Source organism: Podarcis pityusensis (genome assembly GCF_964106645.2).
Source record: "Podarcis pityusensis genome assembly, chromosome: 3".
Classification (NCBI taxonomy): domain Eukaryota; kingdom Metazoa; phylum Chordata; class Lepidosauria; order Squamata; family Lacertidae; genus Podarcis; species Podarcis pityusensis.
The window spans coordinates 92,932,075-92,954,367 of NC_138026.1; the positions used below are offsets into that span (position 1 = coordinate 92,932,075).

Below are 22,293 nucleotides of genomic sequence, written 5' to 3' on the forward strand. Positions count from 1 at the left end.
AACATCAAATATTTTGCCTCTTTGTTGACGTAGGTTTTGATGAACTCCATGCCTGTGCTGATCCTGGATTCCCTGAATATGGATATAAGATGCCTGGCGCAGGTGTTTTCTTTGAAAGTTCAGTAGTCCGGTTCCATTGCCAAGAAGGATACAGGCTTAAGGGCCCATCCAAAAAGCTTTGTGAGAGACATTTCAACGGCTCCCTCAGCTGGAAGCCAAGCGAGAAACCCGTGTGCCTCCAAGAAGGTAAGTCTATTTACTAACAACAAACTTTGCTTGTGAAAACTCCATATTTCTAACGTATCTGTGCTTCCAGCTCACAGGATCAAGCTCATTTTTTCTTTCTTTCTGAGAAGACTTTTTTACAACAAGTGGAAACTGGAGACCTAGCTGAATCCAGGCAATAAATGCAATATCATTTTCATTCCGACCAATAGTATTCCAGGTTATCCTGGGTTCCCCAGGCAAAACCTTCAATTCCTCTTGAGCAAACAATCATTAGAGTTAAACTATTTATAAATAATGTTGTGTGCTGACAAATTTGGTACATTCTTATCCCTGTGTGTTTGGTGGGCTCTGAATTGGGGCAGAAGATTCAGGAGTCTCTTGATACATCTTAATGAACAGATGAAAAGTTCATCTGATGTTATTAGTTGTATTTAATTACTATTCTGACAAATGAGTGCTCTTTGTAAAATTTTAATGTTATGTTTTACTGGGCATTATGGTTAAATTTATAATGATGATAAGGGTATGTGTTAAATGGAGTATTAAATCAGTTATGTATTGCGGGGGATGTTGTAAATTATTCATTTGGGTTCGGAAAAGAATGGCAGCCAGATTATAAAATGCAGTAATAATGCAATTTTACTTCTATATTTAGGAACACATCTGTGGGAATAAAAGAACTTGTTTTCTTTTGTATGTAATTAGTTCAATTTTCTTATGCTCATTTTCTGTTTCAGACATATTTGACAATTTTTGCTGGTCTAACTCTGGCTCTTGCCAGCAGTAGTTTTGGAAAAAATCTTTGTCTGTGGAAAAGCTTCACCATTTATTAAACAACATGCACTAAAACTCCAGCTCTTTGATTTATTGGGTGCTTGTCAGTGATAATGTTGTGATCAAGAAATTTAAAAATATGGGCTGTCTTTAGTGTGTTTGTGCATGAATGTGCAAACATGGATAAACACACCACTAAAAATGTTCAGATACCATTTTGCTGGAAGAATCCGCTTGCTATGTATTTCAATAGTGTTGATCAAGCCCTTGTCATGAGCAATACATGCATTTGCAGCAAATTAGATCAACTGAACATTGGGGGTGGGCGTGGGCGTGGGGCAAAGAGGTGGGGAACCTGTTTTTCCTCCTCTGTGACACTTCAAGTATTGTCATGTTTTAAGTCTCCTCCTTGTGTTGCAGCTGCCAACAAGGTGGCATTGGCCTAACTGGAGGTGTGAAATGTTTATTTCACAAGTTGCCATTGGCTAAAGCAAAATTGGCATAGATATTTTGGACATTTGTGATGGGTCAAAAGAGGGGAATGACAAGGTATTGTCATCAGTAGCATGGAGTCCCAAACAATAGTGTATTATGAGAATAGTGAAATCATGAGGAGCACCAGCTCTTCAAAGAAGTCAATCAGAACCAGAAGCCTTCCTTGTTTTTATCAGCTGAATAATGTGTAGAACCCAATGATTTTGGGATTGCAGGTGGTTCTATTTTCTTTGGGCCATGATCATTAGCTGCATGGCAGTGACACTATATTTGAGATTCTTTGCCACACTTTACGCTTTATCTTTCTTGCTTCAGGTTAGCAAGCTTTGTGTGCATACTAAGTTTGTTTTCCACATTATTACATTCTGAAGGCAAAACAAAAAGGCATAAATTTGAAGCTTCTAGGACAACAGAATCAAATTTTCTTAGGCCTAGAAGACATTTTTTCTTTAGGATGATGGTTGTGCATTTTATGCTGTGGTAGTAATCTCATGAAAGGTATTTATTTATGTTTTGCTTTGCACTTGTGCACTGTTCTTCGTCCATGCCCACACACCTTTGCAGGCATTGGCACTGAAAGTCATATAGTATCAAGGTAAAGGATGAAGCAACATACAGTATATGCAGAATCCTTAAGTGGTTGGGGGCGGGGGTGTGTGCAAATGATGTATCCGCGTATTCACAATGTAAGATTGCATATTACAGCCTTGTAATTATGTTCTCGTTATTTTTAACAAGTAAAAAAAAAACTGCTTCCAGCCTTCTAGGTGCCTAGATGTGGCCCTACTTACTCTCAGTGTGAGCATGTGCTGCCCCCTCCTGGCTTCCCACCAATGCTCTGATGTGATCTGGAATTGCTGTCAATGAGGAAACGCAAACATTTGCTTATTTGCAGTGCCAAAAACACTGAACCACATCCTCTGCCACGACTGATAAGACAAATTTGTATATCATATTGGTGGCAAAACCCACAGCAGCATTTTTAAACAATCTGATATAATAATAATAATAATTTTATATATATATATGTGTGTGTGTGTGTGTGTGTATATATATATATATATATATATATATATATATATATATATATATAATTTATACCACGCCCATCTGGCTGGGTTTCCCCAGCCACTCTGGGCAGCTTTCAACAGAATATTAAAATACAATAGTCTATTAAACATTAAAAGCTTCCCTAAACAGGGCTGCCTTCAGATGTCTTCTAAAAGTCTGGTGGTTGTTTTTCTCTTTGACATCTGGTGGGAGGGTGTTCCACAGGGTGGGTGCCACTACCGAGAAGGCCCTTTGCCTGGTTCCCTGTGACTTGGCTTCTCGCAGCGAGGGAACCGCCAGAAGGCCCTTGGCACTGGACCTCAGTGTCCTGGCAGAACGATGGGGGTGCAGACGCTCCTTCAGGTATACTGGACCAAGGCCGTTTAGGCCTTTAAAGGTCAGCACCAACACTTTGAATTGTGCTCAGAAATGTACTGGGAGCCAGTGTAGGTCTTTCAAGACTAGTGTTATGTGGTCTCGGCGGCCACTCCCAATCACCAGTCTAGCTGCTGCATTCTGGATTAGTTGTAGTTGTCTGGATTAGATAACAGATACAGGTCACGAGGTCTTACTATTGGCTTGCTAAAAAACAGTTGAGTTGCATTGATAGATTGTTAATAGATTTTACCGCTAATTATCAACCGAGGTATCTATATCAGGAATAAACACTTTTGAGCTTAACTCCTCCTTTTAGGAATAATCCTGCCATACATTTTCAGGGTGCATGGGTGTTAGGGGAGGGGCATTACTTTTGGCGGGGGTCACATTGTGCTTCTTCTGGGGTAGTTTGTACACCTTTGGTCCCCATCCTGCACTCAGTTCTCATCTGTGGCTCTTAGAAGCTGTCAGCATGCAGCAGCAGCCACACCTTGGGAAATTGCTTTGACTGGCCAGCTAAACCAGGTGAGGGTAGCCGATGGGTCTCAAACCCTCGGTGAGTTAGGGACTTTGCCCTGCATGTGAAAATGCAGCCTCCAAAATGTCTTGGACCAACCCATGTCAATCTACCCTTGGGATGATTGTGTGACTGTTCCATTATTCTTTTAATAGTTGGATTTTCTTCTGTTGGGGGGTGGGGGGCAGAGTATGGAATGAGCATAGGGGAAACATCAGTATGTCATACAGATGCCCTGTAAAAAGTAAGTGAACAAAGTATGGAAATTCTGCGCTAAATGTCTATTGGGCAAACAGTTCTGGTACTTGATATGTCAAGACTGGGTGGGACAACATTAGCTTTGCTACAATCCTTTCAGTATACAAGGAACCCGTTCTAGGAAGACAATTGCACTGCACAAGCTCAGAAGCTTTTTTTTTACGTTCTTAGCCAGAGAAAAATACTCCCAGAAAAGGAACTCAGTTTGTTGTGCTGTCTCATATTACAAACTGGAGCCAAAACCAGGCAAATAGGTGATTTGACAACATAGCAAACTAACATATGCTGCTGCTTTTCAAGTCACAAACTTGGCTATGCTCCTGTTAAGACTAAAAGAAGCTGGGGATTTAGACTGCTTCTATTCACTGACAGAGAAACACACCTTTCTGAGCAGTTTCAAATGTAGAGGGGACAGGAGGTACAAGCATCTGTGTTGTGTAAATAGTTCAAGTGTGATCAGTCTACAGGGAAACAGAAAACACAATATATTTGCACTTACTACTCTCGCAGAACTCATGTCCTGACTCAACTTATTATTTAGAGGGAGCAGAATTTGAATGTTTTGCTTTGCTTATGCCTCTTCTCTTCACTAGCCCTATACATTGTGATGCTCCCTTTACTGTTGCTTCCTCCCCATTCGCTGGTTTTTGTGTATATGCATGTTATGGAACACAAGTAACTTGCATGAGGCAGCAGAGGATGGTTGAGTGGGCATATGAATGATGCACACAGACCTCTTATTCCCTAACAACCCTTGTATTACTTACGTGCATAAGTGGGAGAAGAGGGGACAAACAGGGCTCTGTGCATGGCCACAGTGGACTAGGTCATGCGCAAAATGTAATGTGCAAAGTACCTCTCAGGCTCGTTAATGCTGGATGTCTTAGTGCTATACTTCTGTCATAACAGAATATTACACTTGGGGATTTCAGAGTTTGCATTTTCTCTGTTTATCTTTGTTAAAAGGTAAGCACCACATTGATCTGCTAAAGCTGGGTTTGTTTTGTTTTGCTTCTTGCATATCTTAAGGCACAGATATCATAGTTAAAAGAAATAGTCTAGAGAAAAGCATGTTAATATGCATTTCCATTGCCGCTTAGAGATTGTGTTTTGGGCTTTCAACTGTGTGTTTACTGAGAAAATGGAGGGGCTAAGCATCTTTGCAGCAAATGAGGAGTTTTAAATTTTCTGTTTTAACTTTGAGCTGTTCCATATAGAATATGTATTTACTTACCCCAGTTGCTAAAGTGGGAGCTAGTAGTTACAGGTTTCCCCCCCAAATATTTTAGAGTCTTGGGTAAAAAACAAACTGTACAGTTTCATCCTTTGTACATAAGTGTTCAGCAGACTTTCCTCCTCAGGCTGAAGCTTTGAAGTTGGTTTAATAGCAGAAGCTATTTGCAGGGATGGCAGTCCACTAACAGCTCAGTGAAAGAAGCAGTGTTTCTGGCCAGCATCCACACAATTAAAATGGTGCAATCTACAAGCCATCATCTGAAATAAATGAGAGTGAAGTCATTGTATAATAGGATCAATGTTTCTTGCTTTTGAAAATGAAAATCTTATATTTCACCTCAGTTATGTTCTGTGTCTATTTGTGGAACAGCAAGACTCCAAGACAACAGCAAGCCACAAGTCAATGATGTATTCATTGATGTTTTTGCTCACAGTTGGTCTGTATATGTCACTCTTGAGATCAAAGATGCTGTGCTTTCTTCCTCTCTTAGTTTTGCTTCTTTGGTCTTGTGCCCCCTCCCCACTGCTTGCTGTGGATAGAGTCCATGCCCGATATCCTCCCCACACTGCATAATGCAGTGGGATAGAGTGCTGGCATTGTGCGTGAGGAAATTGTGTTTCACAGTTTCCACTTGCCTAAGAAGACTGCTGAGTGGCCTTGGGCAAATTGTGTTACCTCTCAGTCTAAATAACCTTACTTGACTATTGTAGTTCTCAAAGGCTGATTTGGAGAAAGGAATGCAATAGAAATGTAACATATAAAAAGAAATTGATAAAAAAAAACCAGGCACAGTTCAGTAAGAGCCGACATAGAACACCTAGTATCCTTTATAACACTTGACATGCTGCAAGCCCTTCTTAAGTGGTTATGTTATTATCTACTGTGTTTTAGGACTTCCGGGTCAGCGCCATTGGTGAATGGCGGAGTTCCTCCGACCGGAGGAACGGGCTCCGTGGAAACTGGGTCTTCCCGCCGTGGCGAAGGTGGGGACCCGCTAGAAATCCCAGGCGGTGGAAGCCTGGGAACGTGGGGTTCGGCAGGGCACCAGAAGCTCCCCCCTACTTGCGGGGAATCCCATCTAGGGGCTCCGGAGCGAAGTGGGGTGAGAAGCGCGGTGCTACGAACTGACTGCTACTTTCACGGAGTGAAGCCGCACAGCCATTGTCAGAGAGCGCTGACTTTTTCCTGTGGACAATTGGACTTAAAACAAGTACCCGTGAGTAGAAACGGAAAATTGGATCAAGAAATTGTTTAATTTGGTATCGAAGCGGGAAGGTGCAAACAGGAAGTCCGCCTTCTGCTTTTTGTATATAGACTAAAGCAAAAATTTTGCAAGCTAAAGCCGGGAAGCTGTTAAAAAAGACTAAATTTCCTTCATTCAGAATCACTGAAACCCCCCTTGGAAGCAGGAGAAAAGGGGGGGGGGACTCTGTTTAACCCTAGCAGGAGAGGGAGTGAAGAAGGATAAGTTTCCACCGTCTCTAACCTGGGAACGGGGTGTCAGAGACAGAAACTGTTGGAGAGGTTCATTGACTGTGAACGTAATACTTTGACAGATAGCTAATGAAGAGAAACAAGTTGATTCTAATGTTGCCTTTTGCATTTTAAAGAAACAAAATACCTGAAAAACATCTGAAATATCTGAAAAATGAAAGTAACTTTCCTTTGTCTTCAAAAAAAAAAATGGATACAAATAGATTGTCTCCTCTAGAGGGAGCTTGCTAAATTGTTGCTGTAGTATATTTGAGACCCAACATCTGTGAGGTTAAGACCGTGGGAACAGTCTTTTCTGACCTTGAACAAAGATGAGCTGGGAGGAAGACTGGGTGCTTGCTTTATGCAAGACAAATGCTTTGCTGGAACAGATGCATGAGAAGATGGACTTGATGAATGAGACTTTGACTGTTGTGGTTAATAACTGTGGACAAACAGGGAACATTGATACAGAAATCATTCAGGAACCAACCTATGAATCTGTACTGACTGGGCAAGTGCAGATGATAATGGAGGAGGATGCGGCTGCACCTCAAATAGTACAAATGGAGAGACCCGAGGCCCTACAGGAGCATAAGCCGCTGTTATTGAAGATTGAAGTTGGAGTGGGCCAAGGGGAGTCTGGAGATGAGGAGGCTCCTAGCTTTGGAGAGATCTTGAAATTTGATTTTAAATACATTTTGGATTATATCGAGGACTGTGGGGAGTGGGACTGTGGGGAATGGGCGAGCTGGATGAAGGGTGATGGAGACCATTTTGGGTTGGAATCCCCCAGAGACCTACTCCTCAATGAGAAAGGAAAGAAACTAAGACAGAGACCAACAAAAGACAAGGAAAAGGGCAAGCACAAATAAGATGAAGAAGAATTGCAGAAGGGACATGGAAGAGACTTAAGGGCCTCGGACATAAGGCTTCCAGGTTGATGGACTAGATGGAATGGACAGTAAGGACTGACACGACCCGAGACCAGGAAGAAGAGACGCTGGATGATGATTGGAAGAGAATTTATAATGGGAATTTTTTATTTTAGAATCAGCTTAATGAATATTAGGGAAAATGTGGGAATGAAACTATACGACTCTAGCAGAAATGATATCAGGAGCTATGTATATTTGAAAACTAAGATTTAAGTCTTAAGGTACTTAGGGGTAAGATAAGGTTAAATAAATTAAGGTAATTTGAATAACAGAATATGGGGAAAGATGGAAAGGATTTGTTGAGTTAATTATTAGGTTAAATTGTTAAAATAAATTTATAACAAAAATTGAGAAAGATGGAAAGAATTTGCTGAAATAATTACTAAACTAGAATACAAAAAGGGAGGTGTGAGGAGGTCAATGAAACAAGCAAATGGAAATTGTGGATATGCAATTTGGGATTTGTGTTTTTTTTCTTTTCCTTTTTTCTTCTTTTTTATTTTATTTTGCTGTATTGTCGTATTGGTTTTTATATTTTGTGCTTTTCTCTTTTTTTCTTTTTTCTTTTTTTGTATTGTAGTGTTGTTTTTTATTTTTTATTTTTCTTGTAATCCTGAAATTATCAATAAATATTATTTTTTTTAAAAAAAATATTATCTACTGTATTTTAAAATATTTAAAAATACAAGCAAGTGGTGCTCTGCAACAAAATGTTGCTGTGCACTCCTGGTGTGTATGTGTCACCTGAGCCTAGGGAGGTTGGAAAAAAAAAGTTAGCAGAAAAGATCTTTGCTCTACCTTGGTTTTCTTTCTGAAGAAGAAAACATATTTGATTTGTTTTTAAGAGTTCTGGAACATTTCAAAGGACCAACCCTCATGCAAGTCAATGGAATCTGAGGCTTATGTGTGCTTGATTTGGCCTAGGAAGAGGTCTGAGGGGGAGCAATTTCAATAAATTGACCTTTTTGCCACCTGAAAGGTATGGGGGAATCCTAAACTGTGAATCCCAACCAAACTCAGCCTCAGCATTGACCTCCACAGTGGAACAGGATTCTCACACCCACAATTTAGTATTGATTCGTTCCGTTTATAGACAGCTCTGTACTATGATTGCAAGGCAGTTCGCAATAAATCAATGAAACTGTAAAATGCAAATCAATACAAACAGCACTCTGTACAATGCCAAAATAAATTAATAAATCCATAAAATTTGTGACTGATTATTTCAGCAGACCGCTCATGTCACCCAGCACAAACCAAACATCAGCATATCACAGATTTTCCTTGGTTTCCCAAAAAGGGAATTAGGAGGACAACCAGAGTGCTGTCGGATGCAGTGCTGGGGGCTGCTGCTGAGATGGGAATCTGTGAAAATTGCCCTCCCCTGCCCCTTTTCCAGCTAAGAATGCAGGAGCCTCTGCTGCTATCAATCAACTGATACATACACTCTTTATGACTAATCTATAGGATAGATATAGAGCTGAGGTGGGGGTTCAGCTCCTGACCTTAAATGTCCTTTTGTGCTGCAGCTTATAATAGACTCTTGTGTAAATCACAAAGGGGGGAAAAGGGAATGAGTAAACTAATCCATAGTAATGTGGAGCAGAAGGAAACTAAAGTATAAATATGCAAACACTCCTTTTAATGCCACTTGTGATGCAAAGAAGTAAATAGGGATTTGAAATAATCTGATGCTGTGGAGGCGCTCTGAGGTTTGAAGATGACTGAGGAGGGGGATGGATGTGACTGACGCATTATAAATTTATACATAATTTAAAAATACATTTCATAAAAGGAAATACATATTACTAGCTTTCAGTTAGTCTAATACTGTAGCAGATAAGTTTGGTATGTGAGCAGTGCTTTTTTTCAGCCGGAGTGCAGTTCCGACACCTCTCAGGTAGGCACCATTGCTGCCAGTGCTCCCCCCGGTAAATAATAATAATAATAATAAATGATTTCAAACTCTTCTTCATATTATACCTCCAGTTGTTGTTGTTTTTTTACTCTTTATAGTAATATTGTTGATGGAGTGGTTGTATTTTTATTTTGCTGTAAAGGTAGTTTAACTATACATACAATATTAAAGATTGTTGAGAACTTGTCTATAATGCACAGGATGTAATATCCTATAATAGTCTCGATGCTAATGGAAGTGTGGTGTTAAATCAGCTTAGGCAAAAAAGTTTGCAGATTCTTCTAAGAATAACTGCTATTGTGGGTTGACTTTGTGTAAGAGTGTTTTCACATAGCTGGTCAACTTTTGACGTTTAAGTTAATAATATATAATTTCTTTATGAAGCCACAGATTGCCTTGCACCTGTTGTTGAAGATGCAGAGGTTCATAACAAGACATACGGGACTGGAGATAAATTAATAATCAGCTGTCATGAAGGATTCCAGATCCGTTACCCTGATTTAGACAACATGGTTTCAGTGTGTCAAGACGATGGAACGTGGGATAATCTGCCCATTTGTCAAGGTTTAGTACACCAGAACATCCTCTTTTATAGACCTTACGCCTTGTCTCAGTGTAACTTGCCTATTTATCTTTCTTATTTCTTCTTTCTTTTACTGCTGAAAGAGATAATGGTTACCTATCGTTCTTAGTACAGTAATACAGTACCTTTTGCCAAATGACTTTTTTTTCAATGAACATGGGCAAAAAACATATTTGCATACCACTTGGTTTAGTACAAAGGTAGGGAACCTCAGCTCAGCACTCTGGCCACTCTGGCCAGTCTTCAGGACTCTGCCCAGGCCATGCTCAGTCCCAAGGCCCTACCTCTCTCCCTACACACTGTACTGGGCATTCCTCAAATACTCTTGCCCGGCTGCAAGGTGTCCTTGAACTGTGGCAGTGTCTTCTGCTTGCCTGGATGGAGGATGCGGGAGCGGGCTAGTGTGTGGATAGAAACCTCTGGCTTTTGAGTCGTTGAAATGTAGCTTTACTATACAAAGGAAAAAGTAACATCCATTATTTTGTCCATTTATGTCTATGGCCACATCCATTTTTATGTCTTGCACCAACCACAGGTGTGGAAAAAAAATTCAACTTCTGTTTTAGGATGACCACTTGCATATCACCGCAGAAGATAAAATGCCCCCTAAATAGTGGATGGAAGATGTTAGATTTGTATAAAGTTTGCATATGCCTACTGTACACTGAAGGGACGTGGGTGGCGCTGTGGGTTAAACCACAGAGCCTAGGGCTTGCTGATCAGAAGGTTGGTGGTTCGAATCCCCGCGACGGGGTGAGCTCCCGTTGCTCGGTCCCTGCTCCTGCCAACCTAGCAGTTCCAAAGCATGTCAAAGTGCAAGGAGATAAATAGGTACCACTCCGACGGGAAGCTAAACGGTGTTTCCGTGTGCTGCACTGGTTCGCCAGAAGCGGCTTAGTCATGCTGGCCACATGACCCGGAAGCTGTACGCCGGCTCCCTTGGCCAATAAAGTGAGATGAGCACCGCAACCCCAGAGTCGTCCGCGACTGGACCTAATGGTCAGAGGTCCCTTTACCTTTACTGTACACTGAATAACTTTTCTGCATATATATTTAGAGAATAGTTCTAGCTACATTTTAGTTGCCCCTGTTACTAGACAGGGAAAGCTTTATTTTAAGGTGTGGACTGCTTTGTTTTAGGTTTTAAACTTTTTAAAAGGTTTCAGATTTTACTTTTGGTGGAGTTATGCAGTGCCTATTATGCTTTCCTGCCATAAGTGAAAATGAGCAGATATATTTTATTTTAAAAGTCTTGGGGTGCAGGTAAGGAAAAAGTGAGCCCTAAGGCATGCTCCCATTCTCTCCTTCAGTGTGAGGGAAGCAACCTCTTGTTCTTTTCCTAGAAGGGAGAGGTGTTTGTATTTTTGCTTATAAAATCTATTTATAGACTGCCTTTTTAGGTATAGCCCACTCAAGGCACCCTATGTATCATAAAAACACAATACAGCTTTAAAACACAGCTATATAATTAAAATGGCAACTGTACAAACTTTTTTAAAACACAGTTCGGTTAAAAATAAATAGCTGTGCAGATTCTCGCTGTTAAGAGCTATACGTCTTAATGTAGCTTTCTATTTTAAGCTTATAAAATAAAGACTTAAAAGAGGGGGGGAAGGCTGCCTGAAATAAACCCTCCTATGAATTTGAGAAGTTGAGGCAATCTCCATTTCCACGGGGAGAGCGCTCCATAAACTGGGGCAACCACAAATAAGGCCTTCTCTCCCATGGCACTGACCAAGGAAACAAAGATGAGCAAATATCCGTGCTTGGGAAAGACCCATTTGGGTGTAAGTCCTTCAAATAACTTGGTCCCCAATTGTACTTTAGGTCAAAACCTACACTTTCATTTGGTCCTGGAAACACAAAGCTGGTGAAGAACTGGTTTTACATACTCTGATCACCAACATCAAGGTGGCAGCATTCCTTTGCAGTTAAGTTTCTGTACTTTAAAGGCAGCCCCACGTGTCCAGAAAAAGAAAGTTGCATATTTCTGAAGCGGCCTGCAAGAATGCCTTCATGTCAGTTATAAGCATCTGCACAGTCGGGGTGGTGGTAAGAATGTATTCTTGGTGTCTAGGAAAATTTTGTAGCATAAGGAGGAGAGGTGGTTTCTGAGGTAAATCTGGAGCTTGTATCATGCTGTGGAATTGGATGCCAGTGCAGATAGATGACTGACATTCCCATCCATGTCAGGTGGGGATCTGCTATGCCCTGTTAGCTAAAGTTTCCAAGCAGGGCAAATTACAATAAATGGGCTACGCTTGGCTGAGGGGGCACAAATTGCACTACGACTAGATGCAAAATAATAGACAAAGCCATAGTGCCTTTTGACACTGTAAGCAAACTTAAACCAAGTGCACACCTCAAAACAGATAATATACTGTTGTGTGTGTTTAATGGCAAAGTCACAAAAGTCACAGAATGAAGTACATTTTTGGTATGTTCACATAGGGTTGTATTGGATTAATTTCTACTCATAGTAGATCCACTGAAATGAATTGACTGAAGTTAGTTTTGTCTATTAACTTCAATGGAAATACTTTGACTATGATGGCTAACACTGGGTGCAACCTATAAGTTCCTATTTGAAATATCCTCATTGGGGATCTTTTGTTGCCAGCTAAAAATATGTTGGTGTATGGCTGTAAGAGTACATTAAATTTATTATATTAAATGAAGCTCAGAATAGGAGGCCCACAAAATGCACGTGGTGCTCATTGAGATCGTTTTACGAATCTTTGAGTTTGGTGGAGAAAGTAAGAATAAAGTTTGCTGCCCACTAAAAAGCTCTCCTTCCAAGCAGCATTCATTTGCTTGCCTAATATTTAGCTAGTGGGTAACTGTGGAAGCTTCTTAGTGTGGATGTTCAGACCCATTGCAACTAATTGGAACTTGCCAATATTCCTTTCTTAACTGCATGCACCGATTACAATATATATAAGATGCTGAGTATCACACCTTTGAAGTGAACAAGCAATTGTTTGGATAAGTATCGGTCTAAAAATGAAGGATTCCATGTGAAAAAGAATAATTATTAAACTAGAAACTGAAGGGGAGGGGCAGAATGTAGTAAAAGAGAAAATACTGCCATTTTTAATTAATCCTATGCTGATTTTGCAGACAGTATATTGTAATTTGCTACAGCTGTACGCTAAACAATTAGGAGTAGTGATCTGGCACATTGCGGGGTGAATCTGAGAGTCGAGTCAGATGAGCATAAGTAACATTCACTGTGGGGAGAGAAGGGAATATATATTTTAGCCTGATAGCTGTAATTGGGATATTTTAAAAATAAGCGTCTCATAATAAGATACCTCCTTCTTCTTAATTTGCAGGTTGCCTGAGGCCATTGGTTCTTCCTCATAGTTACATTAACATATCTGAGTTCGAGTCCTCCTTCCCAGTAGGAACTATGATATATTTTCAGTGCTTTCCTGGATATAAACTAGAGGGGACAGAGTTCCTTGAGTGCATGTATAACCTTATCTGGTCAGATAGCCCACCTAGGTGCCTTGATGTGGAAGGTAAAACATCTTATATCTTTTTAAAATATTTATTACTTGTCAGATAATATCTGGTATATTTTTTACTTCATTTAATGACTTTCCACTTCACCTTTCTCTAGAGCCAAACTTAGATGTTCCATTCACACAATTAACTATTATGTGGAAGGTTTTTTAAAAGTAAATTGCAGGTGTTGGGGTGGGGGATCCGAAACTGGGACCAGTCTGACATGGGAGGAAAAAAGCCCCTTAACCCTCTCACTCCTGCTGCAGTGCCAATTCAGGTCACACACACCCCGCCTTCTATTTGCAGCAGCGGGAGGCCCCATTAGCTAAAGTGGTGCTTCAGGTTAAGTACAGTTTCAGATTAAGAACGGACCTCTGGAACGAATTAAGTACTTAACCCGAGGTACCACTGTATTTTCATTCTGAAGTGGTACAATTCCAAGGGGACTGGACACCACTTGATTCTTCTGAATATGACCCCCGCCCCGGGTTAACTATCCTGAATGTATTTATTGTCTCTATTCCCCCCACCCTGCCCGCATTTGTTCTCACCTGTTTTTTTTATCAAAATGTGTGCCCATGACCCTCTCACATTCTTTGCAGTGCCTCAGTGAAAACATGCCCATGAGAACAGACTGTTTCTGCTTTTCCTCTATCCTTCAGTCTTTCCGCCAATTGGCATTTCTTGACAAGTCCAGCAAATATGAGTCCTTGCCTGAATAGTAATAACATTGATGTAGTTTATTCTGAGGTACAAACAAATGCCCTTAAAATACACTGCTTTTTTTGAAATTTAAATGTGAATGTATAAAAAAAGATTGCTTCCATTTAAACTTTGCTGAGAATATGTCCTCCTCAGTCATGGCATCTGAAATAGTACTCCTGGTTTCCAGGATCATTTCTCAAGCCTATTCCAAGAATTTGTAGTGCATTATCTACTTCCTAACCTTCCAGTACATAGGCCAATGGGGGGGGGGGGAGGAGATTGCATATCACTTCCAATCATTCAACAATTTCATACATCTAAGTTTCTTCAAAACCCTGGATGAAACAGTATCTGATCCTGGTGAATTATTGCTTTTGGACCTATTGATTTGCTCTGAAACCTTTTTCTGCAGGAACTTCTATTAGTGATAGCGTTCAGCACAACTAACCAACTGAAAAGAATTGCCCTATGTAGGTGCTCACTTTTGTGTGAAGATGGAGGGATCATGTTCACTGACACTGTGTTGAACTGTATCACTTTCAGTCCTATAGAATGAGCGTGACAGTCTTACAATGTAATATCTTGGCAATATGTCTTCAGTGTTGCTTTTCCTTGGTTTGTTGCCCTTCAGTAGTCCAAAGCCCCCATTGATTCTCTGACATCTTTCCTTCCTCTTCTTTTGTAACTGTATTTTATTGGTTTTCAGAGAGTTTACAAAAAGCAAACAGTATAAACAACTCTGGGGTTCTACAGATAATGATAATACAAGTAGTAAAAAAACCTTGTCTTAAACATATGCATTGTCGAATAGAAAAATGAGTACCTGTGACTGATTTTCTGTGTCCCAATTGTCAAACTTCGCCAAAAGGAGATTTGAGCAAGCAGGGTGTGGAAATTAAAACTCTATTGATACTTCTTTCTAACTTAATACCCATGCAGTTTATTCTTGTTTGTGCACATAATACTAAGTTACAGTTTAGTGTGCTGTACAAACAACACACCTGTGAAATTTGTTCAGAGCCTCTGCTTGGCTTCTAAAAACGAATAGTGTGTCTGTGATAGAGGGGCGGGGTTGTTCTTTTCCTTTAGCCCCTGGCTCCAGAAATTACGTTTGTTATTTCCTTGTTATGTTCCTAAATATGGACAGATGGTGGAAAGTTACTTCCTGTGGTTAGTGGTGAGAAGGGAGGGTACAGGCAGCAGGTTTAAGTTGGAAGATGGATCAATTAAGGTTTTAATAACCAGGAAAAATTGTCTATCAAGAATGGTTTGGCAGAGGAACAAATGTTCATGTGAACATGTAGATTTTCAGCACTGGAGGCTTTTAAAAAAGGATAATTAGATGATCTGTCAGGAATGATTTGGATATAATTGGTATTGCTGAAGGTCAAGAAAATTGGTTTAGTTGGCCTTTACCGTGTCAATTTTTTATCTTGATCTGTGCATTAACACTGGTGCAAATATTTATGGAATTACACCTGTATTGTATTGCTGCTTGTTGCTTGTATATACATACACAAATGCTCAGTATTAACAGATAAGTGCAAAGTATTTTGCATGTAGAATAAAAACACTGGCGATAAGAAGAATTTTCAAAATCTGCCTAGTTTATGTAGGATTCTTGCTTACTCTATAATAACATGATTGCAAGGTTAGTGTTTTTCTTCTTTCGGAGACAGTTTTTCACATTTCAACTGGTAATAAACCTAAATAAAATAATACTGAGTTAGTGTCGCATGAATAAAATGAAATTATATTATCAATTTTTGAAGGCTGTCATATCTGTGCATATAAACACCTGATTTGGTTGCCCCCCCCCCATCCACTCCATTATGGCATCATGGAAAGCATATTACTGCTAAGTAATAGAAGTGTTGTGAAATATGCCATACTGTAGTAAGTTTGCAAACACATTTTTCCCCCTGTCTGTGGACATTGTAGGCTTGTATAGGCAGGGGGCAGAGGCTGCAAAGTGACTCATTCCTGTTGCATATCCTAACAGCAGTTCTCCCCCTCCCCACCTCTCCATTGCTGAATGTTTATAATGCTTGAAGCCATGCACACAATACAGTGCTAAGAGAACAAAATATTGGCTTGTTATCTGCGTCTCCTTTTTATGGCTTCTATTCCAGTTTGATAATAGGGTTGTCAAACTAAATCACTACTTTATTCCTAGTGTCACCTGTGTGTTCTGTGTAGAAACCCCTTGGTACAATTTCTAGTTAATCAAATCTCTAAGCATCTTTTTTTTTTTTTAAGCTGCATTTTCTTCCCCAAAGTGTTGCAATAAATATCTTTTGAAAAATGCATTTCCCCTCCTCCCTGGACTATCAAATTGTGCTAAAGGGTTAGGCAATAAGAGAGAAGAGCTGGTTACTCCCTGAGGCCTGCCTTTTAATATTGAACTTACATTTTATGTAAGGATAAGCATGCTTGCTTTTTGTCATGGAGGGAGAGCTGTATTACCGTTTTGTATCTTGGACCATATTGATTGATTGAGCACGAGGTCAGTGGATAAATCTTCTTTGCTTTATTCCCACTAAAAGGTTTTGTACGTATTAGAACATGGGTAGGCAAACTAAGACCCAGGGCCCGGATCCAGTCCAATTGCCTTCTAAATCCAGCTTGCGGGCGGTCTAGGAATCAGCGTGTTTTTACATGAATAAAATGTGTCCTTTTATTTAAAATGCATCTCTGGGTTATTTGTGGGGCCTGCCTGGTGTTTTTACATAAGTAGAATTTGTACTTTTATTTAAAATGTATCTCTGGGTTATTTGTGGGGCATAGGAATTCGTTCATTCTTTTTTCAAAATATAGTCCGCCCCCCATAAGGTCTGAGGGACAGTGGACTGACCCTTCTTGAAAAAGTTTGCTGACCCCTGTATTAGAAGCTATACTGTCAGTCAAAGCTTCAAACTCAGCTAACACAGAGATTTAAAAGTCAATATTATGCCGTTTATAGTTACTTTTGAATGATACTCAGATTATTTCATTTTCCAGACTGCTGCTGCTGTTACCACAGTGGTACCTCGGGTTAAGTACTTAATTCATTACAGAGCTCCGTTCTTAACCTGAAACTGTTCTTAACCTGAAGCACCACTTTAGCTAATGGGGCCTCCTGCTGCCGCTGCATCGCTGGAACATGATTTTTGTTCTCATCCTGAAGCAAAGTTCTTAACCTGAAGCACTATTTCTGGATTAGCGGAGTCTGTAACCTGAAGTGTATGTAACCCAAGATACCACTGTACTTTATTTATTGCCTTATACTATGGGATCTGAAGGCAATTTATATCACAGAACAGAAAACATAAGAATTGGTTCAATTAAATAAAACAACAAACTAAAAGTGATCATATATAAATCCAAAGCAATTTTAAACCTCCAACTGCCATTACAGATATTTGTATAATTAGCATTTTTTTAAAAAACAGCTGTTAAGAGAGCCATCAAGCCATGGAACATACAAATTAACAGTAGGTGGTGGTTGCCTGAATTCACTCAGTTTGGGGGTTATGATGGGGAGAGTGCCTGTCATAATCACCCACTTGGATAAATAATTATTCTCAAGCTTCCCTGCACCAACCCCATTTTACAGCTTTCTCTGTGGTTTTAGGTGTGTGGTCTGGTTTTTAATTATATTAAATGTTGCAAATGCTAGCAGTAAATAAGGCACAAAATCTAGTCAGATTAGCCTTCTCCCAGTCAGAGGTTTGAGAGACTAATCTTGGTACTTTGAAATCTCTATGGGAAGCTGAAGGGGAAATGTCTGCTGTCCTTATATAACTTGTCTGTCAACATTAGCAATAGATCCCCTAATTTGATGCGATATCTTTCCTTTCTATTGTCCTTTCCCCTTCATGCCCATTCTTTGAGAGAAATAGTGAGCCCCATCTAGTCTATATTTCAACAGGGCTATGATTTTTCTCAATAAATGTTGACAACATTGCTGTAAAAGAATAGTTTAGTACTGTATCTTTTGCTGCAGGATGTTTGCTTCTTTTTAGTAGATTGGATTAAGTTCCACTTTATTTGGTATTACTGGATAAATTACATTATTGTTGTTTCAATGCCTACACAGGAATCTGCATTTCTTCTAACTCCCAAAGCCTCAACATTTTGGACTACTCTGCTGCTTACAAAGCCCATGGACCTAGAGAAACATAGATACCTAAATAAACAAAGTTATATGGCACAGAAAAGTATTGTTACATGCCACCCCAGTCTCCATTGTAAGGTGAGATTAGGGGGTCCAGGGGCTTCCTCAGAGTTATAAATGATGTCCTTTGGAAATTTCTGGGTGCAGAGGGTAAAAGGTCTGTCACCCACAAATTCACAACAGTATATAAGTATAGCAATGAGTCTCTCTCTCTTTCGCTTTCTCTCTCTCTCTCTGTGTGTAGGGGGTACTGACATCACATTTAGACTTGGTAGAGGGGTAGAGTTTACTGAATCCGCTTATCCATCTTGTTTATTCAGCTCACACATAGCCAGTACACACCCTTATACCTCTATACAGTTGGTTAGTACTTCGTCAAATAACAGAAAAGACCATGGCAGTAGTTTAGATTTTGCTACTGTTATTATGTTTGTGCTAGAGGCAACTAAATATGGCAATGCAGTCATATTATTTAATTAGGGATGTTGTATTTCTTAGGACAGTCTGTGGAATGATATCTCTCTCCCACTCAGAGCATCAGTCTCACATGCAAGGATGTTCCAACTTGCCTTGGCACACCTGAATGAGTATTCAGATGCAAATCTTGTACCCAGGTTGCTTGGAATATAAATTGAGATTTTAAATTTAGATTCCCATTTCATGGCTCTGGTAGCACTTTTTAATACAGAGATGTACAATTTTTTTTAAAAAAAATTTGTTCTGCTTTATTTCTTAATGAATAACAGCTTGCATGAATAACATTCTGCACTGCTTAGAAGGATAGAAAGGATTGATTAGAACACATTGTGACTTTATATACAGTACTTACATTTTAAAAAATGAATCTTTTTTATTTTAGAGACAAATATATGTTTAATTTTATTATGAAGCTCTGCTGCATAAAGCTTTTTGTCCAGAAAACCATTATTTTAGATTATGATCAAAATACATCATTTGATATTTTCAATTCTTATCCACTCCTGAGTATATTTGATTCAGTCTGACAGGTGTCAAGTACCACCATCAACAAAACTTAGTGTTTGATGTGGGACATTTTGCTGCACCCAGGCTGTGTACACACCATATATTCAAAGCACATGAATCATGGGAACTGTAGTTTACCCACCACTTCAGAGCTACAATTCCCAACACCCTTAACAAACTACAGTTCTCAAAAGTCTTTGAGGAAGTCATGTGCTTTAAATATATAGTTTGTACACAGCCCCAATTCTATACATCATTTGAAATAACAAGGTTCATGTTTTGAAGCCATGTTTTGATATGTATTAATGGAAATATCACAGCAACTAATAATTCCATACGTTTTGCTCCATAACCTTAACCTTTGTCCTTTTATCATTGCATTTTCTAAATCTGTAATATCCCATAATGGACCTTGTTTTTATCAATTATATGTAATGAATATTCTATGGCATCACAACAATTGAGAAAATGCATTTGACAAGGTTTTGGTCATAGTGAGTGTGTTTGCACTATAATCTTGGAGGCAAAAGGAATGGAACTGTAAACTTGATAAACCAGAATAAAATTCGGTATAAACTGCTGGATGCATCTGTCAGGAAGAAAGATTCCCTCTGTTTGAGATAATAGGTTAGGCAGGACTTATTTTGAAAAACATTCTATAATTCCAGAGTATTTTGAACAGCAGTTTTCCAGTGCATTGTAATACAGCAGCTAATCTGGATTTGAGAGGAATGTAATGCCTTTTTATTCAAAGGCTCTAAAACATTTTTGAAGGATGATAAACCTCACAAAAGGAAGCAAAGGTTTAAGGAGCAAGGGCTCCTGTGCATTTCCTCCGCTAATAAAATAGATTATCTGGTTGGTTCTAAACCCATGCAGGCAGATCTCTTGCCGAACTTGAATTGCTTTTTCTGCTGCCATCTGCTTCTTTTGTACAGAGGAAAGATGCTTTTAGATCACAATGCCTGGTAAAATCAGAATGAAGACCAAAAGTGGCCCATTATCTCCTAGATACCTTCTCAAGAAGACAAAAAATATACTTCCCTTTTTAATGGGTAATAGATTAGGAAAGTACCCTACAGTCTGTGGGGCAGTAATATCAGTGGTGGTTTTTTCATAAGTACAAGAGGGCACTAGCTCACCAGCAGCAATCAGTCTCCCGCTTCCCTCCAGAGCAGGGGTCAGCAACCTTTTTCAGCCATGGGCCGGTCCACCATCCCTCAGACCATATGGTGGGCCGGACTATATTTTTTTTGGGGGGGGGGGAAATGAACGAATTGCTATGCCCCACAAATAACCCAGGGATGCATTTTAAATAAAAGCACACATTCTACTCATGTAAAAACACACTGATTCCCGGACCCTCCGTGGGCCAGATTGAGAAGGTGATTGGGCCGTATCTGGTCCACGGGCCTTAGGTTGCCTACCCCTGCTCCAGAACTTAAACTCTCCCCTTCTTCCATGTCATGATCACTCTCTCTCTCTTTTTTTTTTTAATTTGATATCCCGCATTTCACTCCCTTTAAGGAGTCTCAAAGCGACTAACATTCTCCTTTCCCTTCCTCCCCCACAACAAACACTCTGTGAGGTGAGTGGGGCTGAGAGACTTCAAAGAAGTGTGACTGGTCACCCAGCAGCTGCATGTGGAGGAGCGGAGACGCGAACCCAGTTCCCCAGATTACAAGACTACCGCTCTTAACCACTACACCACACTGGCTGTCTGCATGTCTTTCTGCTTTGGAGTCTCTGTTGCTTGACCTGGCACTGCCCCATTACTCTCCAGGGAAAGGGAAGGATGTACTGTATTTCAGAAAAAAATAGTGTTGTGATTCTTTCCTTGATGCTGGAAACACCTAGCCAGTCTGGATGACACAGTTATTTCCTGCACTTTGCATTCTTCTTCCAAACAGATTCCCACAACAGATCCACAGGAAGCTCTTCAAAAACATCTCCACCTATCTTATTCTGATTGTGGCCCAGGGCTAATAAGAGGAGCCAGCTGGGTCAGGCCAGTGGCCCAGTGATAAGTCCACCATCCTGTTCTCACAGTGGCCAACCAGATGCCTGTACGAAGCCCCACAAGCAGGACCCGAGCACAAGAGCACTCTTTTCTCTACGGTTTCCAGCAACTGGTATTCAGAAGCACTGCTCCCTCTGACCAAATCAGAATTCATGCAGGATGCTTCAACCGATCACTGCTGCATTTTAGTTGTGAAACTGATAGCCAACACTCCACTTTGGAGAGGCAGGTGGTGCTGAATTCATTGAAAGCAGGAGCAGGGGGGAACCACGACAAGATCATGTTGGTTTCAGTGTTTCACTGCAAGACAGCACCTTCCTTTCTAGCAATGCAGCACAAAAAAGTCCCCAGCCCCACCTTTTAGCCAATTTCTGCCACCTCCCAGCCCTTTGTCTTGCACTTCCTTCCCCTTCTCATCCCTTAAAAGCTGCTGCTTCTTTCCCTCCCCTTCTTCAATCTCTTTCTCACCACCACTTAAACTACTCTGTCCAGTGTGTCCTGCCTACCGCTGGCGCCACCTGCTGTAAGCTGCCCTGTCATTTCTCCCACCAGCCCTAGCAGGCAGCAGCTTTCAATGTACAGTGGTTGTTGTTTAGTCGTGTCCGACTCTTCGTGACCCCATGGACCAGAGCACGCCAGGCACTCCTGTCTTCCACTGCCTCCCGCAGTTTGGTCAGACTCATGCTGGTAGCTTTGAGAACACTGTCCAACCGTCTCGTCCTCTGTCGTCCCCTTCTCCTTGTGCCCTCCATCTTTCCCAGCATCAGGGTCTTTTCCAGGGAGTCTTCTCTTCTCATGAGGTGGCCAAAGTATTGGAGCCTCAGCTTCACGATCTGTCCTTGCAGTGAGCACTCAGGGCTGATTTCCTTAAGAATGGATACGTTTGATCTTCTTGCAGTCCATGGGACTCTCAAGAGTCTCTTCCAACACCATAATTCAAAAGCATCAATTCTTCGGCGATCAGCCTTCTTTATGGTCCAGCTCTCACTTCCATACATCACTACTGGGAAAACCATGGCTTTAACTATACGGACCTTTGTTGGTAAACCCGAGGTACCACTGTATAATA

The 22,293-nt window shown here is 40.4% G+C and overlaps 1 protein-coding gene and 1 long non-coding RNA gene across 5 annotated transcripts in view; one reads left to right on the plus strand and one right to left on the minus strand.

Annotated features, from left to right (window-relative positions):
- SUSD4 (sushi domain containing 4) overlaps positions 1 to 22,293 on the plus strand; it is a 78,923-nt gene that overhangs the window by 42,727 nt on the left and 13,903 nt on the right. For 2 of the 4 annotated variants that reach the window (XM_081000221.1, XM_081000222.1), the window contains exons 3-5: positions 34 to 246; positions 9,651 to 9,830; positions 13,185 to 13,373. In XM_081000221.1, coding sequence (XP_080856347.1) covers positions 34 to 246; positions 9,651 to 9,830; positions 13,185 to 13,373 — 582 coding nt within the window. The remainder of the gene's footprint in view (positions 1 to 33; positions 247 to 9,650; positions 9,831 to 13,184; positions 13,374 to 22,293) is intronic. The other 2 variants (XM_081000223.1, XM_081000224.1) reach the window with 2 other exon arrangements.
- Positions 15,652 to 16,858, minus strand: LOC308474263. Its single transcript, XR_013984631.1, has 2 exons — positions 16,475 to 16,858; positions 15,652 to 15,770 (listed from the first exon to the last, which is right to left on the minus strand). It is a non-coding gene; the product is annotated as an uncharacterized lncRNA (long non-coding RNA).